This window comes from Alligator sinensis, unplaced genomic scaffold (genome assembly GCF_000455745.1).
Source record: "Alligator sinensis unplaced genomic scaffold, ASM45574v1 scaffold1200_1, whole genome shotgun sequence".
Classification (NCBI taxonomy): domain Eukaryota; kingdom Metazoa; phylum Chordata; order Crocodylia; family Alligatoridae; genus Alligator; species Alligator sinensis.
This window is the reverse complement of record NW_005842772.1, coordinates 121453-143748: the sequence shown is the minus strand read 5'-3', so window position 1 is coordinate 143748 and position 22296 is coordinate 121453. Positions and strand designations below refer to the sequence as shown.

General features: G+C 46.4%; 1 protein-coding gene across 1 annotated transcript in view; it reads right to left on the bottom strand.

The window, feature by feature from the left end:
- Positions 1-22296, bottom strand: part of RPTOR (regulatory associated protein of MTOR complex 1) — a gene marked incomplete at its 5' end in the record, with an annotated part of 215924 nt that overhangs the window by 88653 nt on the left and 104975 nt on the right. The window contains 2 exons of the mRNA XM_025216909.1: positions 10048-10192; positions 10381-10481. Coding sequence (XP_025072694.1) covers positions 10048-10192; positions 10381-10481 — 246 coding nt within the window. The remainder of the gene's footprint in view (positions 1-10047; positions 10193-10380; positions 10482-22296) is intronic.

Here is a 22296-nt window from a genome sequence, read left to right as displayed (position 1 = left end):
TTCAGCAGCTCACGGAGCGGATTTGCCTCACGGGCTGTTCTTCTTCTTGGGCAACGTCTTCAGAAGTGTCTTACTCTGGAGCTGAACTCCATTTTAATGGACTTGTGCCCCCAAAGTGCCATTAGAAAATAGGACTTTCCTGCTGGAATTTGGGCAGACAGCCTCACCATCTGACTGCCGACCTCTCCAGCCCTGCCCCCATACACATTCATTTCAGGTTGTTCTTAATTAGCAGCTAACTTGCGCATCCTGCATCACTGAACTCCCGGAGGGTTTCTAATACAGGAACTAATTTACTCTGCACACGCATTCACTCCTCCGTGGTTCATGGCCGCACTGTTTCAATATCAATAAGCTACGCCATTCTTCTCCATGGAGGACCACTTGCAGGCACAGGCCTATCGATGATCATCAATACGCTGGATTTTAGTTACCCGTTTCCCTTACTATCAAGCAGAAAGGCTACCGGAAGAGCAGGATCCAGTCCATTAGCCACATACAATGACTGAGCAAAATGTCCAAACGTCAGGTGAAGAAGAGACATTTATTTCCCTGACCCAAAACAGGCAGTTTGTTTCATTTGCCCCCGGCCTGCCCCTCTGCTCCACTGGCAGTCACCTCCCACTTGACTATAGGCTGCCAATATAATTAAGAAGTAATCAGGAGATAATCAAACCTAGTTCAAAGCACAGGCGATAAATGGTTCCCGCATGCTCAATAAATGCCCAGGCTGCAGGCACAACGGTTATACAGAGCTGTTGAGGGAGATATTTATTCCGGGTTGAGGCAGAAGCAGAATCAATTATTGCAATTATAATATATAAAGATACTCTGACTTCGAGAAAAAGGGTGAATATTTCTAACAGTGAGGAGCTGGAAGGGTGGGGGAGGCCTCCTAAAAGAGGCTCTCCGTTACTAGCAGATGCCAATGCGCAGAGGTGAGCACTGTTAAACTGTTTTATTATGTAGGGGCAGAATGGGAAGCGACTCAAGTCTTATTTTTGGTGCTTGCAAAGGATACTGTGTAGGTCATTACACTGCAGAGGCACAGCCCTAAGATGCTGAGCTCCTCAAAGTCATTTCAGGTAAGGAGCATTAATACCTCAATAAAAACATCCAGAGCAGCCTGCAAGGTCAGGTCTTGGGGGCTTAAAAACTGTTATCAGGAAGAACTAAAGGGTGCTCAAAAAGAGATTTCAGCAGATTAAAGCCAAATCTCTTTTTAGTCTTCTAAAAACAGATCATTAAAAATCAATGCAGCCACATCAGCCAATATTATCCAATCTTTCTGAAAAATGTAATCACCAATATCAAATTTTAATATGACTGCCCACAGCAGTCTGGAGAGCTAACGATTAACATGAATTGTTTCATAGGCCCCGCTCAATTCAACTACTTACAATGTCCCAAACCCCCCGAACAATGTCTGCTTTATCTTTAAAAAGCCAGAAGCAAGGCTGTTTAGACTGAAGCCAATGCCATAATACTCCAAACTGCCAGAAAAACACCTGGAAGTTATTTGCATCTTTCTTTAGCAAACCAGATGCCAAATATTAACCTACTGGACTGGTAAAATATATACTGGTACTAAAAAAGCATTGGGGGGGTCCAGGGATAGTCAGATATCTTTACGGGCTGGCAAGGGATCGTATTCGTGGCTCAGCACCTAAACAAGAATTAGCTCCTGAAGAAACCAATGCAAAGAGGAGGTAATTCAACGCAAGTCCCCAATGCCGTGATAAGCAGGTAGCCATCTGAAGTTTCACCTGCCACCCTTGGGAAAAAGTGTATAGATGGATATGGGCAAGTGTAGGAAATAACAGTGCAAACCTGGGAGGTGATAACTCGCTCTTGAACAAAACCTCACAAGGATGAGATGGATGGTGACTTGAGCCAGGCTCGGAGAGAGGACCCGCCAGGTCTCCAGGCAGAAGACAGGCAAGCGAGAGGGGGTTTACTGCCCCTCTCTCTGCAACGCTTTTGTTCTGGACAAGCAATACTTGGCCGATGAGAGCTGCTGGGCCGGCCTGCTCTGCCGACTTGGAGAACGCTTCAGTCTAGGAGTGAAATCCCGAGTAGACTGCAGGATCTTCCCCGCTCCTCCCTGCCCCAAGGAAGGGCCAGCTACCGACAGAGACCTCAATGGGGTGCCCCCAAGGACGCAGGTATCTCAGGAACGGGGACAGGAACACAAGGTTTTCCAAGGGCAGCCCCACTAGGCTGGGAAATGGATTACGTAGAAGTAACTCACCTGTGCTAACCTTGCTGGAAACCCAAGGTTTAGCGTTCACGCACTCGGCGTGGGTGGTACTCGCACATCTCTCAAGAAAACAAACACGCTTGAGATGCGAGGGCAAAACTGAGAAGTCGCCTTCACACGCCTGGACCATGATTTTCAGTTGTTGCTCGACCCGGCTGCTATTTCTGTGGACCCAGATGGCACATTTCCAACCACCTCTAGGAGATACATGGAGATCCTCACAGGTTCAGACATTAAGGACATGCCCAGTCCTGTTGCTTGCCCAGCAGTTTGGAAAAAAAGGTGCATTTTAACGCCTCTCTCGAGCCTAAAGATGGACTCAGCCAAAAGCTGTGCAAGACAGGAAGGTGCTTGTGCGTTTATGGCACGAGCAGTGGAATGGAGCAAGCAACGCAGAAGGAAAGCAATCCTCCACCTGCACTGATCCATCAAACCAACAAGATGCCCACAATGGCAATTGGAAAATACAATCCATTTTTCTGAAGGAATACAAGTCCTTAAGGACCTACACCAAAACTGGAAGGGCAAAAGCATGACTTCCCCATGACCCGACATTAAAAATTAAACGGGGGAAGGACTGCCTTGAACTCTGTCATTAACCCTCCCCCTTGAGGGCAGTGCTCATGGAGCCTTGCTTTATATTTTAGCTCCAGTTTTGTTTGACCTTTCAAAGAAACGCGTTCCCCCGACACGCTCAGCACTCCATCTCTCCCCCTCTTCACCCCAACACCAATTTCATTACACTGGGAACATAATCAACTTTTTAAAAATGTATCCTGATCACTACTAACTGCCTTCAGCTTGTGTCCCCCAGGTGCTGCCAAGTTCTGGCTGTCAAACACGAGCAGGAGGCAGAGAGCTTCCAGCTTTGCTTAAAGACCATTTTATTATGCGAAGGTACCAAGTGCTCCATGTTGGAAGCCTACAGTAATACTTGAACACCACAAATGAAACACAATTAGAGACTCACTTCAGCACTTCTTCACCCACATGTGCTGTACTTGTTGGCAGATCATGAAGGCAGACCTTATTATATTTAACTTTAATTTTCTGGGCTCAGACAGACTGTCTGATGCTTTCTAATCCTCACATCTCATTTTTTGGGAAAGAATTACTGACGTCTCTCTCAGCCTCGTGCTGTGGAAACAGCTGGTATTAAGACTGCGTCCTACCGCAAAGCAAGTATCCTCCGTTTGGACACTGGAGTTGATTTGCTGGGAGGATTGCTAAAAGACCCGGAGCTGCAGCCATCTGGACTCCGGAGGCATTGAGACCAGCGTCTCCGATTGCATGTTGTGTGTCCAACACTATGTTAACACCCTCCAATCTGTATCAGCTCTGTCAAACAAGTTATTGCCGGGTTTGTTTTTCGGCAGCTATTGCTGAGTTACGTGAGATAAAACCTCACAGCAGACTCCTGGGATTTTCTGCAACATTCCCCAATAATGTTCAAAGGTTCAAGTGTTTCCTCCCCTGTAATTGGGATGTTATAGTGGAGTTTCCTTCTCAGCTAGGATTCTGTGCTTGGTATATTTACTGGAGCAATATTTCTCTTTATTATGAATAAATCATAGCTCTGTCACAGCAAAATTAGCATGCCTGGCTTTTAATATAGGCCCTAGCAACACTAGGAAACGCGTCTAAATACACTGCTGCCTTTCCAAGGCTGGTGATCACAGCTCACTACTGACCACAGTCCATTGCCATCAAGACTGTAGTACAGACAAGACAGCAGGTCTCTCCTGTCCTGCGTACCAAAGACAACATGCGTGTAGATGTTGAAGTGGAGAGATGCTCAATGTATGTTTTTACGACTTGTATGACGGCAGCCCCCAGAGGAACCCAGGCCCGTTGCACTAGGCGCTGTGCGTCTTCATTCAAAACTGACACGACAAATGGTGGGAGGAGTGAAGAGCAGCACAGGGAGGTGGGCAGATGAGCATACGGTCACACAAGAGGTCAGTGGCTGGGCGAGATGTGAGCAGAATAGGGTGGCCATCAGAGAGGACATCCCAGTTTTCTGCTACTCTGGCCTCTATTGATACAAAACCCAATGCCTTTATGTCCTCTATTTTTCTTCAAGAGAAGAAATATAATATAGTAAGTTCTGCCTTGATACAAAACCCAACGCCTTTTCTCTTCAAGAGAAGAACAGAGGACATAAGACAGTTTCGTATCAATAGAGGACAACCCAACTGTCCTCTATGATGACCACCCAGAAGCTGGGTCTCCTGACAACCCTATGCAGTTCCCTGTCAATAGAGCCTAATGCTGGCCGACTTGCAGATCAAAACTGGCCGCAGATCCAAATTTGCTCTTTTGCTTGATCTTCTGGATGGAGGAGGTGATTTTAAGAACAGAAAGTCAGGATCTACTGAACAGGTCGGTGAGAAGGTTGACATCATTAGTCATGGCTACCAAATGCACAGGTGACTGAGACAGAAGAGATGGACACTCCTATATATATAGTCACCTCCAGTGCCACTGCTGGACCAGGGATAACTCCCACAGTGGGTTAACCTATGCAGGACCCTCGTGTGATATAAAGCACGAGCAGAGTCTAGTGTGCCTTCCAAGGGTGCTGCGGGGTGCCATGCAATGTTACCACAGTTAGATGTGCAAACCCAGAGATTTCAAATAGGAATCCATAGTGTTAAAAACATTTTGACTGGCTGTGGTCTTCCTAGGGAAAGTCAGGAGGCAGAAGCACAAAGGAAAACATAAGAAGATACAGGACAAAATGGTCTGCATTTAACTTCTCGAAAGGGACTGCCATAATTATTCATGAGATAAAGTGATGCTCAAGTCAAGTGGAAAAAACATTTCACAGCATATGCGCATCCCTCTGGTGCACTCACAGCTGAACAGCACACTGCCACAGTCTTCTGTCAACTGCTTTATGGATTTCTATCAGCCAGGAAACAGCAACAGAACTAACGAGGCTCCGGCGCCCAGCTCCATAAAGCAAACTGGAGGGGGAGAGAACACACACGCGCTCACACACGCACACTTGAGCAGTGAACTCCAGTTTTTGGAGCCCGCACACGTGAAAGCTAGCATCTGGCAGCATTGTGAGAAGCAGGAGATGCTCTTGCTTCCTCCAGTCTGACTGTAAGGATGTTCCCAGTTATGGAGGAGAGCTGCACGCTGTGCTGCAGGGCTGCTTTGCTGCACAATTGACCAGCAGTTCCCAGAAGGGCACAGGCAGGGGGAGGAGAGCACAGTGCGTACGAAGCTGGGAATCCACTCAGTGTTTATCACTATGATCTGTAAATCACTCGCCTTTCCTTCCCTTCTGTGAGGAACACGGTCCAAGAGAACATCCTCAGCAGCTGAGAAGAGACTACGTGCTGCAAGGGAAGGGTGTGGAGAAAAGGAAGAGTTCAGTGGCTGGGTATTACTCGTGCAGTCTAAAGTAAGGGCCTATTTGACAGTTTGCTTGTGTATGTGGTGAATCCCTGTGCACTACAAATAAACAGAAGGAAACTTTAGCTTGATTGGGTTTTACATTTTATTGCTATTTCATACTTCTCCGGTGTCACTGAGACGAGACTGCTCAATCATGTTTCATCGTTCCTGAAATGCAAGGTAAATTACAATGCACTCTTACAGAGTTGTCGGCATTAGATCAGGATAGATTTCAGCAAGCAGAACTGAGTGCAGCAAAGGGATTTAATAGGCCTCCAGTCCCCTGCTAACCCAATGAACCCCCCAGATCATTGCTTCAAATCCTTACGCACAACTCCATGGCACAGTACCCAAGACACCAAGACAAGCCTTTAATGTCCTATAGGTAAAAGCAGGGGAGACGGGGTACCGCCAATGCCCAGCCACCGCAGTGACAGGGATGCAGCTGGCTGGTATGTATTCAGGAGGGTCAGGGAAGAGGACTGTGCTCCATGCCACAGAGGAAAACAAAAACCCACACACCATCCACGCCAGTCTGACCAAGGAGGCAAATTCAAGCCCCCAAGTCTAGTGATCAGCATGATCCTGAGCAGAAAAGCAATCTTCTCTACCCAGGATCATCTAGGTTTCCAAGTACCAGCTGAGCATCAGTGCATCCCAGTCAGTACCCTCCCCACTTAAGCCTTGTCCCAAAGCCCCAGAGGAGGGCTTGCTACTCCACTGAACCTTCTAGCGGGACACGCGGGCCAACTTGTGTCTGCAGCAGGGAAGGAGCGGGCCCAAACCCTACAACCGCTGCGAGAAGAAAGATGCGGAGTAGGCAGGGGCATCTGCATCTAGAAGAAAGGGGAGCAGAAGATGCGAATGGACCCACAATATCTGTTCTGAAAGACCCGGGGAGCTAAACATCGCACAGCACCTCGGCGTGACAGCATGAAACACAAGTGGAGGTAGAGATCCACTATCCCTACCCACAATAGCATGGAGGTGCAGAAAGAGCGGGCAGACCTGACCTCCCCCGCTCTCACCTAACAACAAAACAGGAGGGAAACCAGCTTTACGAGAGGTGCTTGTTGGGAAAGGGGAAGCAGAAAACCTTCAGTGCTTTAAGTCAGGCCCTTGAGGAGCAGAGATTGATGTACTGTAGGGCTAAGTGTCGGCGCTCATTATCCATTTACATATTATAGCACAGCCTGGGGGTTTTCTTGCTGGCCTCCCGCAGATCAAATGGCTGTGGATGACAACCAGCCAGTAAACAAGCTCACAGGCATTCGATCTCTGATTTGCCAGGTGCAAACTCTGTGAAGAGTTCTCAACGGGAAGGCAGACAGTGTAGATTTGCCATCTGCCAGGCCTCAGTCACTCACCCATGCAGACGAGACCGATCCTGTGTTTGCTCCTGAGGCCCTCCCGGGTTCTGGTTCCTGCCTCCATGCCCTGCCTGGGTCACACGTCTCGCAGGGGCAATAATCTGCTCTTGCAACAAGTAAGAACAGGGGACAATACAAGAGACTCCACATGGGCACAACAGGCCCTGCACAAGCCCCGAGGAGGGAGGACTGCCCAACGGCTTGGAGCGCCTGACTGGGGCCGGGACTGTTGAGTTTTCATGTTTTAGCCATGCCTCACAACCGACCCGCCAGGGGATATAATATCATTTTACCTCTGAGCCCACCTCAGTTTACTCCATCTGTAAAAACACACGGGGCCTTCCTTACTTCACAGGTGGCTTGAGAGGTCTAAAGCTGTAACACATTAGCAGATCCAAGGATAAAAAATGCTGGAAATGGACCGCTTTTTAAGTGACACTAAACTAGACTTTCTCAGAACAACTGGAGCTGACACATTTTAAAGTTATGTTTTTTGAAGACTATTGAAAAGACATGTCAAGGGGCTGCCTCTTCATGTCTCTGTCTCTGAGCTGCTGCTATTTGGGAGTCAGCAGAAGCAGACCGACAGGCAAGTTTTCCCAAGGAAACTCTGCATGAGCTGACTCCTAAGAAGTATTATCACCAACAGCACCGATGCCACCCGTCGTCTTCACACCGCACTTCTCAGCCCTCCCCAAAGCACTTCCCGAAAGGAGGTCTGAGCACCCTGCCCACATCACAGACAAGAAACATGCAGAAATGGAAGGGGTCAGTGGCAGAGCCTGCACCAGAACTGCCTGAAGAACCACACCGCCTGTTTGAAGCCAGAAGACACAGCAAGTGTTGTCCTCATTGAGTAATATAAGCACTGATCAATGCATTACACAACTCATACAAGGGCTTTGCTAAGAGCATGAATCAAAGCAGGCCTCACCAAAGGCTGACCCCACACCACTAGGATGCCTGCAAAGAAACAGGCCAGACAGCAGAGTGATAAGGGCAGTGCCAGGGAGTCTAGAAATGCACCTGCTGATGGCACAATGTCTGAGGACGTGGCAGAGGTGCTGAGATTTGTTATGTAAATGCCTGATGTACCACAAATGCTTACTTCATGTGGAAGAGGAAGCTTGGAAATCTCGGAAACAAGCATTAGGCTTAGGGGACACCAGCAATTGTGAGTTGTGCCTACGCCTTACCACCAGCATCCAGGGCTAACAGCTGTCAGGTGTGTTCGTGTGTTGGTGCTCTACAGGTCAATAAAACCGGCTGCACTTCTGCCAGCAAATGGAGCCTTGTGATTTGTTTTTTGTGTAACACTGAGTCCTCAAAGGAAACACCCACTGCATGCACCAGCACAGACAGTCCCATGACAGCATGCTTATATGCAAAGTGCAGTGCGCAAGAGAGAACGTGGAAGAACAACCCCCGGCAGGACCATGCTGCTCCCCCTGAACCAGAAGCAAGGCAGCTGCTCTAGCAAGGTGCTGCAGGGGGGCATGATTGGCAGTGCTTCTCAGCAGAGTTCCCTAGCCCAGGGAGAGCACTGCCCCAACACAGTTAGGCTGCCCCTGCTTTGGGAGGTAGCAGGCGCAAAGCAGAGCGATGCTGCCTGCCGCAGTAAGCAAGTTATAGACGACCTGTTGTACAGGTGCCCAGATGCCCTAGTGATAAGTATGGTGCAAAGTCTCTAGATTATTTAACTGTGTGTAATTTCTGCCCATCTGCCATATGCACTGTCCTTCTCAGGAGGCTTCCAGGTTCTCTCTGTCCTTCAGACAATGCCACAACCGCACACCACTACCTGGGGGAGAGTTTACTTAGTGCAGTCTGCCACATCTTCTGCCCCTGCAATGCAGACATCTTACCTCCTGTTTCAGCACATATGTACAATGGCTATAATCTTTTTTCTTCAAAGTTCCTACCATTTCAAAGCACGCACAAGCAGCTTTGGGCTATGTACCCAGGCCACCCAGCTTCTCAATGCTTTTCAATCCATCCGAAATTTCTTATAATCTCACTATGCTTTTATTAATGGGAGCAACTTTGTATTATCAGTAACCTTCTAATCTAATCACTGTCTACCTCCTGCTCCAAAATGATTAATGAATGTATTAAATCACAGTCCCAGCACTGTACCCCAGGACACTTCACTATTAACCTCGCTGCATTCCTTAGAAAGTCATGCAGCACGACTTCTGCTTACTGCTGCCTCCACCAGCTTCTCCATGACATGATTTTGCACCTTTATCTAACTTCATTTTTCTCCACAGTCTTGTAGAGGAACCTTTTCAAAAGCTTTTTCAAAATCCAGGCAAATTAAGCCCCCTCCATTACCTTTCTCTCTACCTTTATTAGCTTTTCAGCAGAATACAGAGGCATCCTTTTTCTCTTACAGGAACTGTGCTAGCTTGACCCTATCAGGTATTACTTAGCCAAGCTTTGTACTATTCTAGCCTTAATTAAACTAGACTAAGAATCACAAGGAGGGTTTTTTGTATTCACCGAGCATTTGTTTGTTAGTCAGGAATGCATTTAAGAAGCTTTCCATAATAACTCTGTCATTTGCATTTCCATTAATCATCTATAAAGAAGCAGGGTGATGGGAAATGAACTCTGTGGCAAATCTCATCTCTCTTTCCTTTCCATTGTAAAAGTCAAAAGAATTCTTTTCTTAACCCCAGCCATGCCAGTTCTCCCCAGTACAGCTAGTGGGGATGAGCTTTGCGTTGGAAAAACAAGGGTAGCTGACGCCCCACTGTTTTTCTATTTGGACTGAAATACTGCGAGGCTGAAATGAGATTTCTGCATTATGGAATGACATCTGGATTGTATTAATATGCTACCACACACATAGAGGAGAAATATATTTGGAGACGGGTACTAAGCTGCCATGTGCCTTCCATCCTGATTAGGCTGTAGAGAGTCAGATGGTAACAACCTTGCCTGCCTGCAGCTCCTGAAATCAGGGTGAGACCTCTAGGCAAGAGTTAACCCCCAGAAGGGACTTACCACATTGCATGCATGTAGGTGGGAGGTAGACGTGGGCTGCTGACCGGGGTACAGTTGTAAGACCTCATGATCCTTTCTGCCAACAGGAAGTTGCGGAATAAGCTTGCTACCAGCAGGTCCTGCCTGAAGAGCTTCTGGAAGAGATCTGCAGAAAGACAACGCAATGATCAGTCAAGACATCATGCTATGCTTTTGGCTTTCACTTCACACTCGCACCACAACAATTAGAGGGATTACAGGAGACTACATCCCCCTTGCTCCCCTGCCCTCTTTGTTCTGAGAAGGCTGCACTGGTCTCTAACGAAACATGGCTTAACTGCCAGACGGTCCTACCTCTGGGCAGGACGTTCCATGCAATGGTGTCTGTGATCGCTGTGAAGATCCAATTCAGTTCTCCCAGGGGAGTTCTCCTGTCATTCAGTCTTCCAGGAATCCTAGAAGAGACACTTTCATTACATATGGCACCATTAAATATATGTGTAACATGAAGCGCATTCCAAGGGCCACAAGAGACACCATAATGTAGCTTTTATTTTCTTAACAGAAGATGTTTGGTCACTTTACCACCTTGGAAGCGTCCTGGTATTTGCTCTTGAAACAAGTGGACTCTGCACAATGTCCGCTGGAACGTGGACATCTTCCTCCACCTGTTAGTTTCCCCGCATTTTATTCTGGGCTCCTTCCCCCAGCTGGCTGTGTTCTGTCTTCTGGGGACTTGAACTGACTGAGGGCTCAAATGGCTGAGACTGAACTTCTTCAACCAGAAAAATAATAGGGTGAAAAGTAAAATGATGGCTCAAGAGCAGACACCAGTGTGCTGTATAAATCAAAATATGCCGATCAGATAGTCTGGGGGCCGCATGTGCAAGAACAGTGAGAGAGACAGCTAACAGACTTGCAGGTCCACTCAGTATTTGGAAAACTCAAAGCCATGCCTACTCTAGGAGCATCTCCTCAGGGCAGGAATACTGGTATACACTACTGGCAAAGCACTGTCAGTGTGGATGCATCTTCAGTGGAAAAGCGGTGCTTCATACTGCTAGAGTCGAGCCACCACCATCAAACAAAATGCGCTATACTGATAAAAGTCCAGCTCTACCAATATTACTGGGTGTACTAGGAGCTTCTGCTAGCACAGCAATGTCAGTCACGAATCACACCGCTTCAGGACCCTCACTGGCACAGCTGTACTGGTAGAAACTCCTACAGCTCCTGGTACCTGGGGAGACACTGGAAGAGTGGATGAAAAACAAAACAGTTCAGGTTTTCAAAGAAAGAATGATCCCAAAAGTCACCATCCTGTGAGTTTCTCTTCTGTCTCTATGAAAGTGATAGAATAAATATGAAATGCTATCACTAAACAAGTGATTTAATAGCAACCTTCAACTATCTGAAGGGGGGCTGCAAAGAGGATGCAGCTGGACTGGTCTCAGTGGTGGCAGGTGACAGGACAAGGAGCAATGGGCTCCAGTTGCAGCAAGGGAGGTTGAGGTTGGAGATTAGGAAGAACTTTCTCATGAGAAGGGTAGTAAAGCACTGGAACAGGTTACCAAAGACAAGTGGTGGACTCTCCACCCTTGGAGGTTTTGAAGACCTGAGCAGGCAAAGCCTTGGCTGGGATGATGGAGTTGGGGCTGGTCCTGCTTGGAGCAGGGGGTTGCACTAGATGTGACCACCTAAAGTCACTTCCAGCCCTCATTGTCTATGATTTTAAGTAGAGGTCAATGCAATCACAAGGAAACTTCATTCCCACCAAAAGAGCAATGTCATCTGGATCTGCTTGTGTCCTCTGCATTTTTGATGAAGGGCCACAAGCCAGGATAAGAAACAATGAGTTGAGCTGAGGGAAAGGTATCTTGGAAAGCATGGAAGGGATAGGTGCTAGGTTCTGCGGGGTACCCTCCACCATTTCCTATCAAACCTGCTTGTCTCCTTTCGTTTTATCCACTCCCTAATTCTTTTGTTGAAGTGTATGCAATAATAGATATGATTAATAACACAAACGTTGTGCTCACGCTCCAAGCAGTCTCTGGGTAGGAACGTCTCACGGCTCTCTGTGCACCGGGATGGATTTCCATTCCCGCAGAAGGCTGAACTCTGCAGTCAGCGACAATCAGAAGTAAGTGTGCCCTGCGCTGGAACACGCAGCCCCGACTGGTACAGGTTTACGAGGGTAACAGGCATACTTTATTGCTCCCCGCTGCTGTACACTAATTAGAAAGGCATTGTCTGTCCATGGAGAAGTAAGACCTAGGGAGATGCTCATTATTCAAGCCAGGCTACTGTTTTAGTACATTGCAGGGAGTATGTGCATGCCTGAGACAGAAGTTTCCTTCAAGTATATGAAGGAAACTTCCCTTGTGAAGCTCTTTGAAAATCTGCCCCAAACGAATAGGAGGATGGTCATCTATCTTCATATCTCAATCACTACAGCATCCTGCTGCCAACATGGCATCTAGGTGAAAAGTTAATCAGTGTAATCAAGGAACCAGGTAAAACATTTACATCCATTCAGTGGCTTCTTATTTCAACCCCAGACTGATCCTACAACCAAAGGCTCTCTCAGGAATGTGCCCATCTTGGAAGCCAGCAGCGGTGCAAGATGGATGTGTAGGATTAATACTCGTGCCCTACAAAGACCTGACCGTGATAGAGAACCAGGAGCAAAACTTCTGTGAATCTGTGAGACGTGCACTCTTCATTTACATCGCATTTGAAGAGCAACAAGACTTTGTCTAAAAAACGTCTCCTGTTTTACATTCTCAGACTAACTGCAAAGGTCACCTTGAGGCCTATCTTTCAGCCAGTAAGCCATCAGGCTGCTGCCAAACGCTTGCATCGTAGAGCCGTAGAGTCGCACACAAAACCGCACCGCAACCCGAGGTGCTGCACTTGACCACCACTTTGGCTGTATTTGAACTTTGCTGTCTTTCAGGAGTCTGTCTGCCCCCAGTAAATACAAATCCAGCCTCAGACGGCACCGACTGGTGCAAGGTGCGGTGTACGAGCACCTGAATCATCTTACTCACCCTGTTTCCACCCATATCCACTTGCTATTTGCTTACCAAGGAAAACATCCATTAAAAGAATTTTCTGGCCACGGTGTTTAATATTCTTGGAAGAGAGTAAATCTCTTTCTTGTGAAGTGTCAGGAGAAGGCTAATACTATGTGAAGGGAGACGATAAGCAGCAGTTATTAGCTGGCGGCCTCAGTTCCCGTGGTTAGTGCTCACATCCGCACATAACGCCAGGTTTGGGATGGGAAGTGGACCGCCACATGCACAAACAGGAAGATCTTGTCAGCAGTACGCAGAGGGAGTCTACTGAAGTCGTGGTGTCACACTCCAAATGCCAACAAGTGCCATTTCCACTTTTATTTCATTTTTTGAAAGGAAAGAAAAAGGTGACACTGATCAATTCCTACGATGGCAGCTTTCCCAGCAGTGATCTATTACTTCCATCGCTTGCGTCTCGGGAGGCTTGGGGAGCCGCACAGGCCGAGCTTCTCAAAGGTTAGCGCTGGGCTATAAGAAATCGATGCGGAGCTGGAATCTGCGCACGCAGAGACCCTCTTTCAAGAAAGCAAAACAAGAGTCGCCCGGGGTCAGCTGAACAGTCGACAAAGCGGCCAATAATTTACAGCTGATTCACAAGAGATTATGGCAGCTGTACTGTGTGTACTGCCTCTGAAATGTCTAATACAGTCTGCAGTCTTTTAAGTCTCTTCTGCCAGAATAGGAGTTTTATCATAGTTGTTAAGCCAAATACAGGGCTGAAGGGATATTTTTCAGTTTAGCCCTCGCTTTGGTCTATGCTGAATATTCGTTTCCTAGTGAAAGGAGGTGATCTCGCCTCGACACATGGCTTTGGTGAGACAAACTGAAATACTGTGTCCAGGTCCAGTGTCTACCTTTTAACAGGACTGTTGAAAATTTGACGGCTGTGCAGAAGAAAAAGAAACAAAAAATGAGTAAAGGGCAGAAAAAACTGCCCTGAAATGGCAGACCCAATCTGTTTAGCTTGGTACGAAGAGCAAGAAGTGACTTGATCGCTGTCTTCACGGAGAGAAAACAAGCCCTCGATGCTCCTTACGCTACCAAAGAAACATAAAAACTCAACGAAGGGAAGAGAACGCCAGAAAAGTTCAAGTTACAAGTTGCGTTATTTCTAACAAGAGCAATTAATGCTACATGCACGTTAACAAGGGGGGTTGTGGTTTCCTTATCTTTTGATGTTTGAGATGAAGTCAAAATCCCTCTACAGGAAATAAGCTTTTAGCCAAGCACAAGCTATTCAGCTCAACATGGGGGTACTTAGGGGGCCTCAAATATAGAAGAGGTCAGAACAGATAACCTAGTGATTGCTTCTGGCCTCCAAATTTATGAATCTGAGAATGAATACCCCGAGGGCAGCTGCCTAACACAAACTTATTCAATGAAGGAAAATAACAATAACCCTCTCTTACTGTAGCCAACCTCAGCACACAAATTGAACAACAGACTTATTCTGCACTCCGCAGAGATACAGATTTTAATCGAAAAGCTTTTTCAGGAGGCCAGATGCAGCTGTTCACTTGTGGATACCAATCAGTAGGAACGGGCTATGTGCAGAAGAGTATTATCTTGATGTGTGTTTTATGTCTGAAGGAGACATAAGGGACAGGTCTCTTCCCCACGCCAGCAAACAGACCCTTATTATTTCTAACCAGAGCTTGGGCAGGGCGACTCTCGGCTTCAGGAATACTCCAACTCGCTCCATTCGAGAGCTGAACCAACAACACGCCGTGCGTCTGAGAGCTGGAAATTAAACAGAACGTGCGTTGTACTTGTTCATTTTCAACACGGGAGACAGAAACTGTGGATGCGATCCACATGAGCCCAAACCACACGTGCTGGGACCCAAAGTCCCTTCAGGATGGAGCCCTTGTTAAAAGACATGTGGCTGTGGACTGCTCTTTGGCCTTCCACGACCAACTGGATCCATCCATCCATCGCTTCAGACTAATTCCATCTTAAACTCCCTTTCCGGCACTACTCCGCTTCTCATCAGCAGCGACCGAGCCCATTCGCATCAGTTCTGAACTCTTCTCTTAGTGCCCAAACTCGGCTCAGAGCGAGCACGACCTGGCACCCTGCCAGCACAGCTCTGCTCAACTGCGACTGAACCAGAGATCAGCCACGATCACACGCTCTGGAAATGTGCAGCCCGCCCAACGAGACGTGTGAATGGAGTGGTAACAATCCAGCTTTACTCCGTTAAACTAAAATGTGTCACAGCGTTTCTTCTGGGTGTGTAATAAATAGACAGAGAGAGAAACCTTGGCGTTTTTCCTCTAAAAGCGACATTGCCAAGTGCTTTGCTTTTCCACATAAATCTCTTTATGGAGAGTCCTACTCTTACGGCACGGGAATCGTTGCGACCAACTCCGGAAGGGACCAATTAGACACCACGCAAAGATGCTCTTTAGAGCTTATTATTTTGTTAATCTCCATTGTTCGCACAACTTTCTTAAAGGCTCCCCGCCCGGCATTGCTTGCATCTCTGGTAATTACGTCCTTTTTCACTTGAACTACAGCCGAGTTCTTCCTCCTCCAAAAAGGGATAGGGGTTCTTTTCTTTCTAAATTACAGCTTAGACATCCTAAATGCAAATATCTGAAAAATATTGAACCTAAAGAACTATATAGTTCAACATTCATTTTCCACTGAAATAATGACAATTGAACTGAACTGCAGTGTTTGATTTAGCACAAACAGTAAAGAGATTTTGATTATGGAATGATTAGGTCTGTGTGCACTAACCAGGGACCTGTTTTAGCTTCTTATTTCTGGATGTCAAGAATATCAATAATATTTGCGGTCTTATTCTTCATTTTTATAGTTAGCAACAAATTTTGCTAGAGCTCCCAAGGACCATGTACATGGGAAGTGAGCAACTGTGTGACTGGTTTAGCAAAACCCCTGTCAACCACAGTCGTATCCCATCTCCGATACACCTCTCTGAAACGTAGGCCCCGATCCTACCAATTTAAATACGCTGAGCTATAATCACTGCGTTAGCACCCCATGACTAGCAATTGAGAATGTGACACCTTTTGGGCAGGTACCAAAGGCCCCCGCAGAAAATGCCAGCTCCGCTTTCACTTGGGTTTTTTTACTACAAAAAACAGCAAGGCAATTGTTGCACAAACTAAGAAAGAGCAAACAGGGCAGAATGCGTGCGACCCTGCGGGTTCCTATTTGAAACCTCTCGGTTGATCTTGTGAATCGCGTGTAGGTGCCCCAAAATACTAGCGCTGAGCAGCATTTCTGCACTCCTATCAATGCAGAATTCAGGATTTCCTACCACAGGAAGCAGGTGGGACGACTGCTAGGAGGAGTTTCCTACTCCAGTCTCTTTATCACCCAGAAGATGCTCAGGGGGTACATTTCTTCTGGTGGGCTTAGCTGTGAACGACAGGCTGAAACAACCATTGCTCCCAGCAGCCGCTCCCCAAATGCTCTTGAGGAGTACGGCGGCCTTTCATTTTGGATGCTAAAAGGCGCGCCACTGGAAACAGTGCTCCTTAGTAGGGGATGCATTTCATTTTGGATTTTAAAATGCATTTGCTTTAAAAAAAACCAATACAAACCCTACCGGGACAGGCACTCATCCTGCACAGTGACAGTGCTGGAAACCTCGGTAAGACTGATGGTAAGTTTTATGCAAAAGAACGACCGTCTTTGAGAGGCGACAGAGTATAGCCCCCACCCACCAATAATCCTAAGTGGTAGGAGGCTGTGGGCAGGTTGCTTCTCTGAGTACCTTGGCTTCCCCACATGTAAAGTGGGAAGAGTAATACTTCTGTAGTTCACACCAGTGTTGTGAAGATCGATTAAGGCTTGACCTTGTGCGTGGAAGACCTGTGTGCGACGTGAAAGCGCTCGGTGTTATTTACTGGAGCAGAAGGGGAGCAGGGGCAGGCAGGCACAGCCGTGCTCAAACGGACATGCCAGTACCCGCAGGGTCGCCTACCAGGGTTTGCAGCTGAAAGGGGGCATTGACCTGGACGCTGATTCTGCACATTAACACAGGGGGTCAATAATGTTGGGACAAATTAACATCTTAGAGTGAAAAACAATAAATCAGCAGTCTTTGCTTCTCGCTGAGGTTGTAACAGCAACAAGGAGCAGACCGCTCGTGCTGCCTACGCGACACCATGAAGGACCTGAGGAAAGAGGTTTTAACCAGCTGCTACCCGATGATAGTCACTCCCAAGAATCTATATCTGGAAATCAAGGTTTAAATCTAGAGGTTGGAGGACAGTATCTTCACTCTCAGGTGTGTGCAAAGATCAATTCAATCACAGGAATACTTAATCAGTGGCTAATTAATCAGCCTATAATCAAATGACTACCTCAGCATCCAATCCTAGGGAGTCCATCACCCCAGAGTGGAAATTCAGTGATAGCAGCCATTACTTCTGGGAGCCACATCCTAGTACCAGAACGAAAAAAAACCCTGTAATAAAAGGACAAAAAGGAAAAGGAAAGCTCCCTCTTATTTGCTTTCTCACCATGTTTAAGATGAAATGAAAAACTGATTGCTTATATTAAATGGTGTAATTTCCATGCCCCTTAAGAAATAAGTTAACTTTAATTTTATTTATTATTGCAGCGTTCCGCTGTATAAGCAGATCTGCTTCAGACCTGAGCATCTAAATTGTATTTCAGATAAAAATATAAAAGGAGATTCAGGGTATCAGCTTGTGCAACATGCTCTTTTTAAGGCTGCCTTCTGCCCATAATCCTGTAAGAGCCTTTTACATTTTTGGATACGTGGTCACTAAGACAAACAAGGCAGCAGAGCTCCATACTGTGTTTTTCCCATGTGGGGTTTCGCTGCCTTCCTGATTTTGCTTCTCATGGTGTCGTTCATATTATGCTTTCACAACCATCAGAAAACCTTGACAGTGGGTACCAGAAGTCTTCATTTGTAAATCTGAGCAAAAAAAAAAAAGAAGGAAAAAAGGCCAAGCTGTCTCAGCTCTCAGCTGTTAGCTGCAATTTAACATCTCTAGTGTTTCAATTGCTTCTTCCATCAACTATCCCTGACAGTCGCCTTTGCGAAGCCCTAAATCACTGCAGTCTATTGTGAAAAGTAAGGACTACAAAATGTCAGGGTCACTAAACAGCTTATGCCAGGTATAACTGTCAACGTCCTTGTCAGGAATTTAGCAAAAACCCTATGAATCACTTTAATTACAATAGAAATGTGTACTTCAAGAAAGCCAGGCTCCCCTTCAGTCGAGCAGCAGCTCCTCCTCATTACCTTTGCTTCTGGACATACAATGTATGGAGAATCATGACATGGAGAGGTGCGTTGTAATACAGAGTGTCGAGGAAATGAGATGTTATAATTAATATTCTCTGATGGTTGCATAACTACTGAGGGGGCAGCTCCAGAGCTGGGATGTTTCCCTGAACCTAGGAGTTGTGTCCTGTTGGACCCTCAGCTGAACTCCTGCTGCTCTCTACGGCTGTCAGGAGTCTCATCCAGGGCCAGCCTACGCTTAAGAGCGGAGGAAGCAGAAGATGGAGGAGGTGTCTTTGCAGGGCTCAAACCACTCGGTGCAGTGGGTCCTGTGGGGCTCCCGTGTTACCCGCGCTCGTTAGGGTATAAGCAAGGGGAAGGGCCACAAGACAGGCAAGCGTCACAACCTTGTATTGTGGCCACTCCGCTAGAAAGACGTTTCAGTGATTCAGTGGACGAAGGGCAGCATTTCCCACGCTATCGCAGACTACTGAAGCCAAAATGCAGCAGACAAATTCCTAGCTGGTTTGCCTGAAGCCTGAAACCGCGGTCAGCCCCTTGAGACGTACAACAAAACATGTACAATTCCAGCAGTATTTATCCTGGAGTGCTCCAAAACTTCATGTGTTTGTTTGCAGCCCTAGCATCTATCTTTATTAAGGAACGAACCAGGGTTGCCATGAAAACCATCTTGTTGAGTATGATCTTTACCTCGCACACACAATAGGTTTTTGCAGCATACTCTCTGTAGCAATAGCGATAAAACTAAGTGCTCCATTCAATAAAACCAGTGATTTATTACCAAACAAAACATTTCAGATTATCACCCACAAAACAAGCCTGAAGTCCTGCCTCAGCTCAAGTATTGATGAACCATGTTTGAAAGATAAGTACAGTGCCAATGTACAGCTATTATCTTTTGGTTACCAAAAAGCTTAATTCCCCAAACACAAAGCCTTAGTTTGAAGCCTTTCATCAAGTTTTCTAGAAGAACCTCAGGGGTTGCAGACTGCCTGGTTTTGGTTCAAAGTTTGTAGTCTCCGAAGGGACTATCTAACAAGTGGATTTCTTCCCAGCACTTTCCCATTTTTTCTCTCTCTGCTTTTCTATTCACCTTGGACTGTTTTTATTGGTGCACGACGTGCTATTTAGATTAAAGGACCCTTACAGCAAGGAAATCATTGGTGTATACCTGGCACCAAACAATGGGTACTCTAACTAATCTCCTTTCCTATACAAGTTTAGGAAAGGGCTTGTGTTAAGGAATACTCAGGGTCTCTGTTCACCAAGTTAATATAAGATTTGACAAAGGAGAGCAGCAAAATATGAGGATGCTAAATGTTAAGTATCAGGACTTGCCTATAATTGCCTTTATATCTATAAGGGCACACCTTACCCTTCTGCAAGAGTGATGGTACAGAACCACTCTGAAGAGTTCGTGGGCTTGGATAGCATCGGGAGAACCACCATGCTAAGCATCTCCTGTACTTCACACCTTTGCTGAGCGTCCAACAGCAATAACACTTCTTTGGTCAGCATAGGAGGGATTACTAACGCTTGCTGGGGATACCACTTAAAAGAATAGCACGGGATGAAGCCAATAAGGTTCTTACCAAACCTGGAAGGGTCTTTCAGCTAAAATGCCATCCTCAATGGCTGCTCTGCAAAGGTAAGAGACTGAAGGATGGAGCTTGCAAAACCCTGCCAGGCATGCTAACCCTTGGGAAAGAAAAGTGATGAAAGCAATTCCCCTTGATTTCAAGCCAGGACTAGAAAGGGAGCTGAGAACAGAGCTCCGAGTAGTAGGAAGAGTTTGGGTCCGACAACAGGAAGAGCTCCACAAGGAGCCTTTAAAAGAGCTGAAAGTTGCAGGAAGTTTTGTTTCATCTTACTGACACGCAGCTGGCACATACTGCTACCCCAGGAAGCACCCGGTCATTGCCAGGAGAAAAAAAGTATATAAAATCAAGGGCCAGTAAAGTGAAGAAGGGCCTCATCACATTATAAATCCCTGGGGACAGGATCAGCTGAGCCTACAAGAGAAAAACTGAACCCCAAATGTTTCAAACAGCTCATTAAAAAGTCCAACCTTTGGACTCTCCTCCCAGATGTGCCAGCATCTGGCTTCCAGAGAACGATCCCCAAGGGAACCTGTAGGTTGCGGAGAGGTAGCAGAGTGGGCGTGAAAGCTGGGAGGCAGTTTGGAACGCATTCAGCTGGATTCGGGTTCATTTTCAAGCTGGGCTAGTGAACCTAATGCTGACTGCACGACACCTGGCTTTCCCACCTCACGCGTCTGCCAACCGACTCACGTCTCGATCCGGCACTCCTGCCCTTTCCGCCCAGTCCTGAGAGACTCCAGAGGAGATGTCCCCCTCTAAACAAGTGGTTTGTGCAGAATCGGCATGCATCCAAAACCAAGAAGGGGCCAAATAGCTTATTTTTGTGCTTGGCCTGTTCATAATTTGAACTAGGATCTCCAGAGGTGAAAAAAATTACTGCCTTAGCCAACTGCTCTCCTTCAGCCTCCCTTCCAATATATTCTTTTAAAGGCAACTCTGATTAATTAAGGTTCTCTGGCAGGCATTGAAGAGATTTGTTATTTTGTTACATTACAGCATGATTTCCACATTTTCCCCAATTACTCACATTCTTTCTGCTGCGCAGCCTCTTGGGGTTTTGGTTTTCCCACTTCATCTCTAAATTAGCTCCTAGTGAATCATTACTCATCTGATCAGTGACTGACAGACACTAATAAATTACAGATTTCCAGCCTGACACACTCCATAATAGTTATAATGGAAACAAAGGTAATTTTAGTATCACACTTGTTATTTCTAGTAATTTTTGTAAAACGAATTTTATGCTGGTTCAAAGGTGCGTGATTGACAGGCCGGAGCCGTGGGTCTTTATTCCCAGAGCAGCTACAGCGTTGGCAGCAGCACAGCCAGCTCCCTCCTCACGCTGCTCCGGCTTAGATGACTCAGTCCTGACCTGCAGGGACCACCTTCCAGTCGAGGTGCTGGTTTCCTCTGCATAATGTGCTATCTTTATGATTTGTAGCAAAACGTTGGTGGCAAGAGGGTATGATTCGTGCCAGACGTATAGATGCATCTTTGTATGATGGGTTTGGGGTCATTCCAAATGATGGCGACCGCTGAATTGCATCAAACAGGAAACTAAACCGTTACCAGATGACAGGGACTTCTGCTTGCTAAGAGCTGGACACCGGCATGCGGCACAGCTGGATGAAACGCTGCGACCTTCCCAACAGCCTAACAAGTTTTTAAGTTGTGTTGCTTAGTTCCAGCAAAGATCTTTATTTCCAAAACAGGGATTATTTTGGCTCCATCTCAAAGGATTTATATTATAAAATGCACAGCAGAAGCAGCAACATGCTTATTCATCAGGACGCTGGGTTAGCCTAGATAATTAGAAATCTGGGCTCTTCAAAGAAGGTGCAGACTAATTTACTCCTAAACTCTGCATCTTAATTAGGAAACAAACTCCTTCCCCAATACTAAAGACAGCTAAATTATAAATTACAATATATACTTGCTGCCTGCATCGCCTATCTAGGCTTGTCTTGGGACTATAATAAAAAACATGTGTTCTCTATAATTGATATATGTAGCAGATTAAGATGAGGAGGATTTAATATTTGATATCCTCAGGAACCAGCTTTCAGAGCACTTGTTGTGAAGACAGCTCCTTTAAAAAACACTTCTATTACGGCATTATCAGCAAGGACCAAGAACATGGGTGTGGGGATGGGACAAACATTTTGCTCCACAAATTTTCTCCGCAGGGTGGTGAAGAACCGAACGCGATCCCGGGCAAAGGCAGCTTCCTGGTGTCCAGTCCAATACAGGACTGCGGTTTGGTGCCCAGAACAAAGGACAAAAAAAGCCAAGCGACTGCTCTGCTTCTTGGCCAGGGGAGGCATTCAACTTTCAT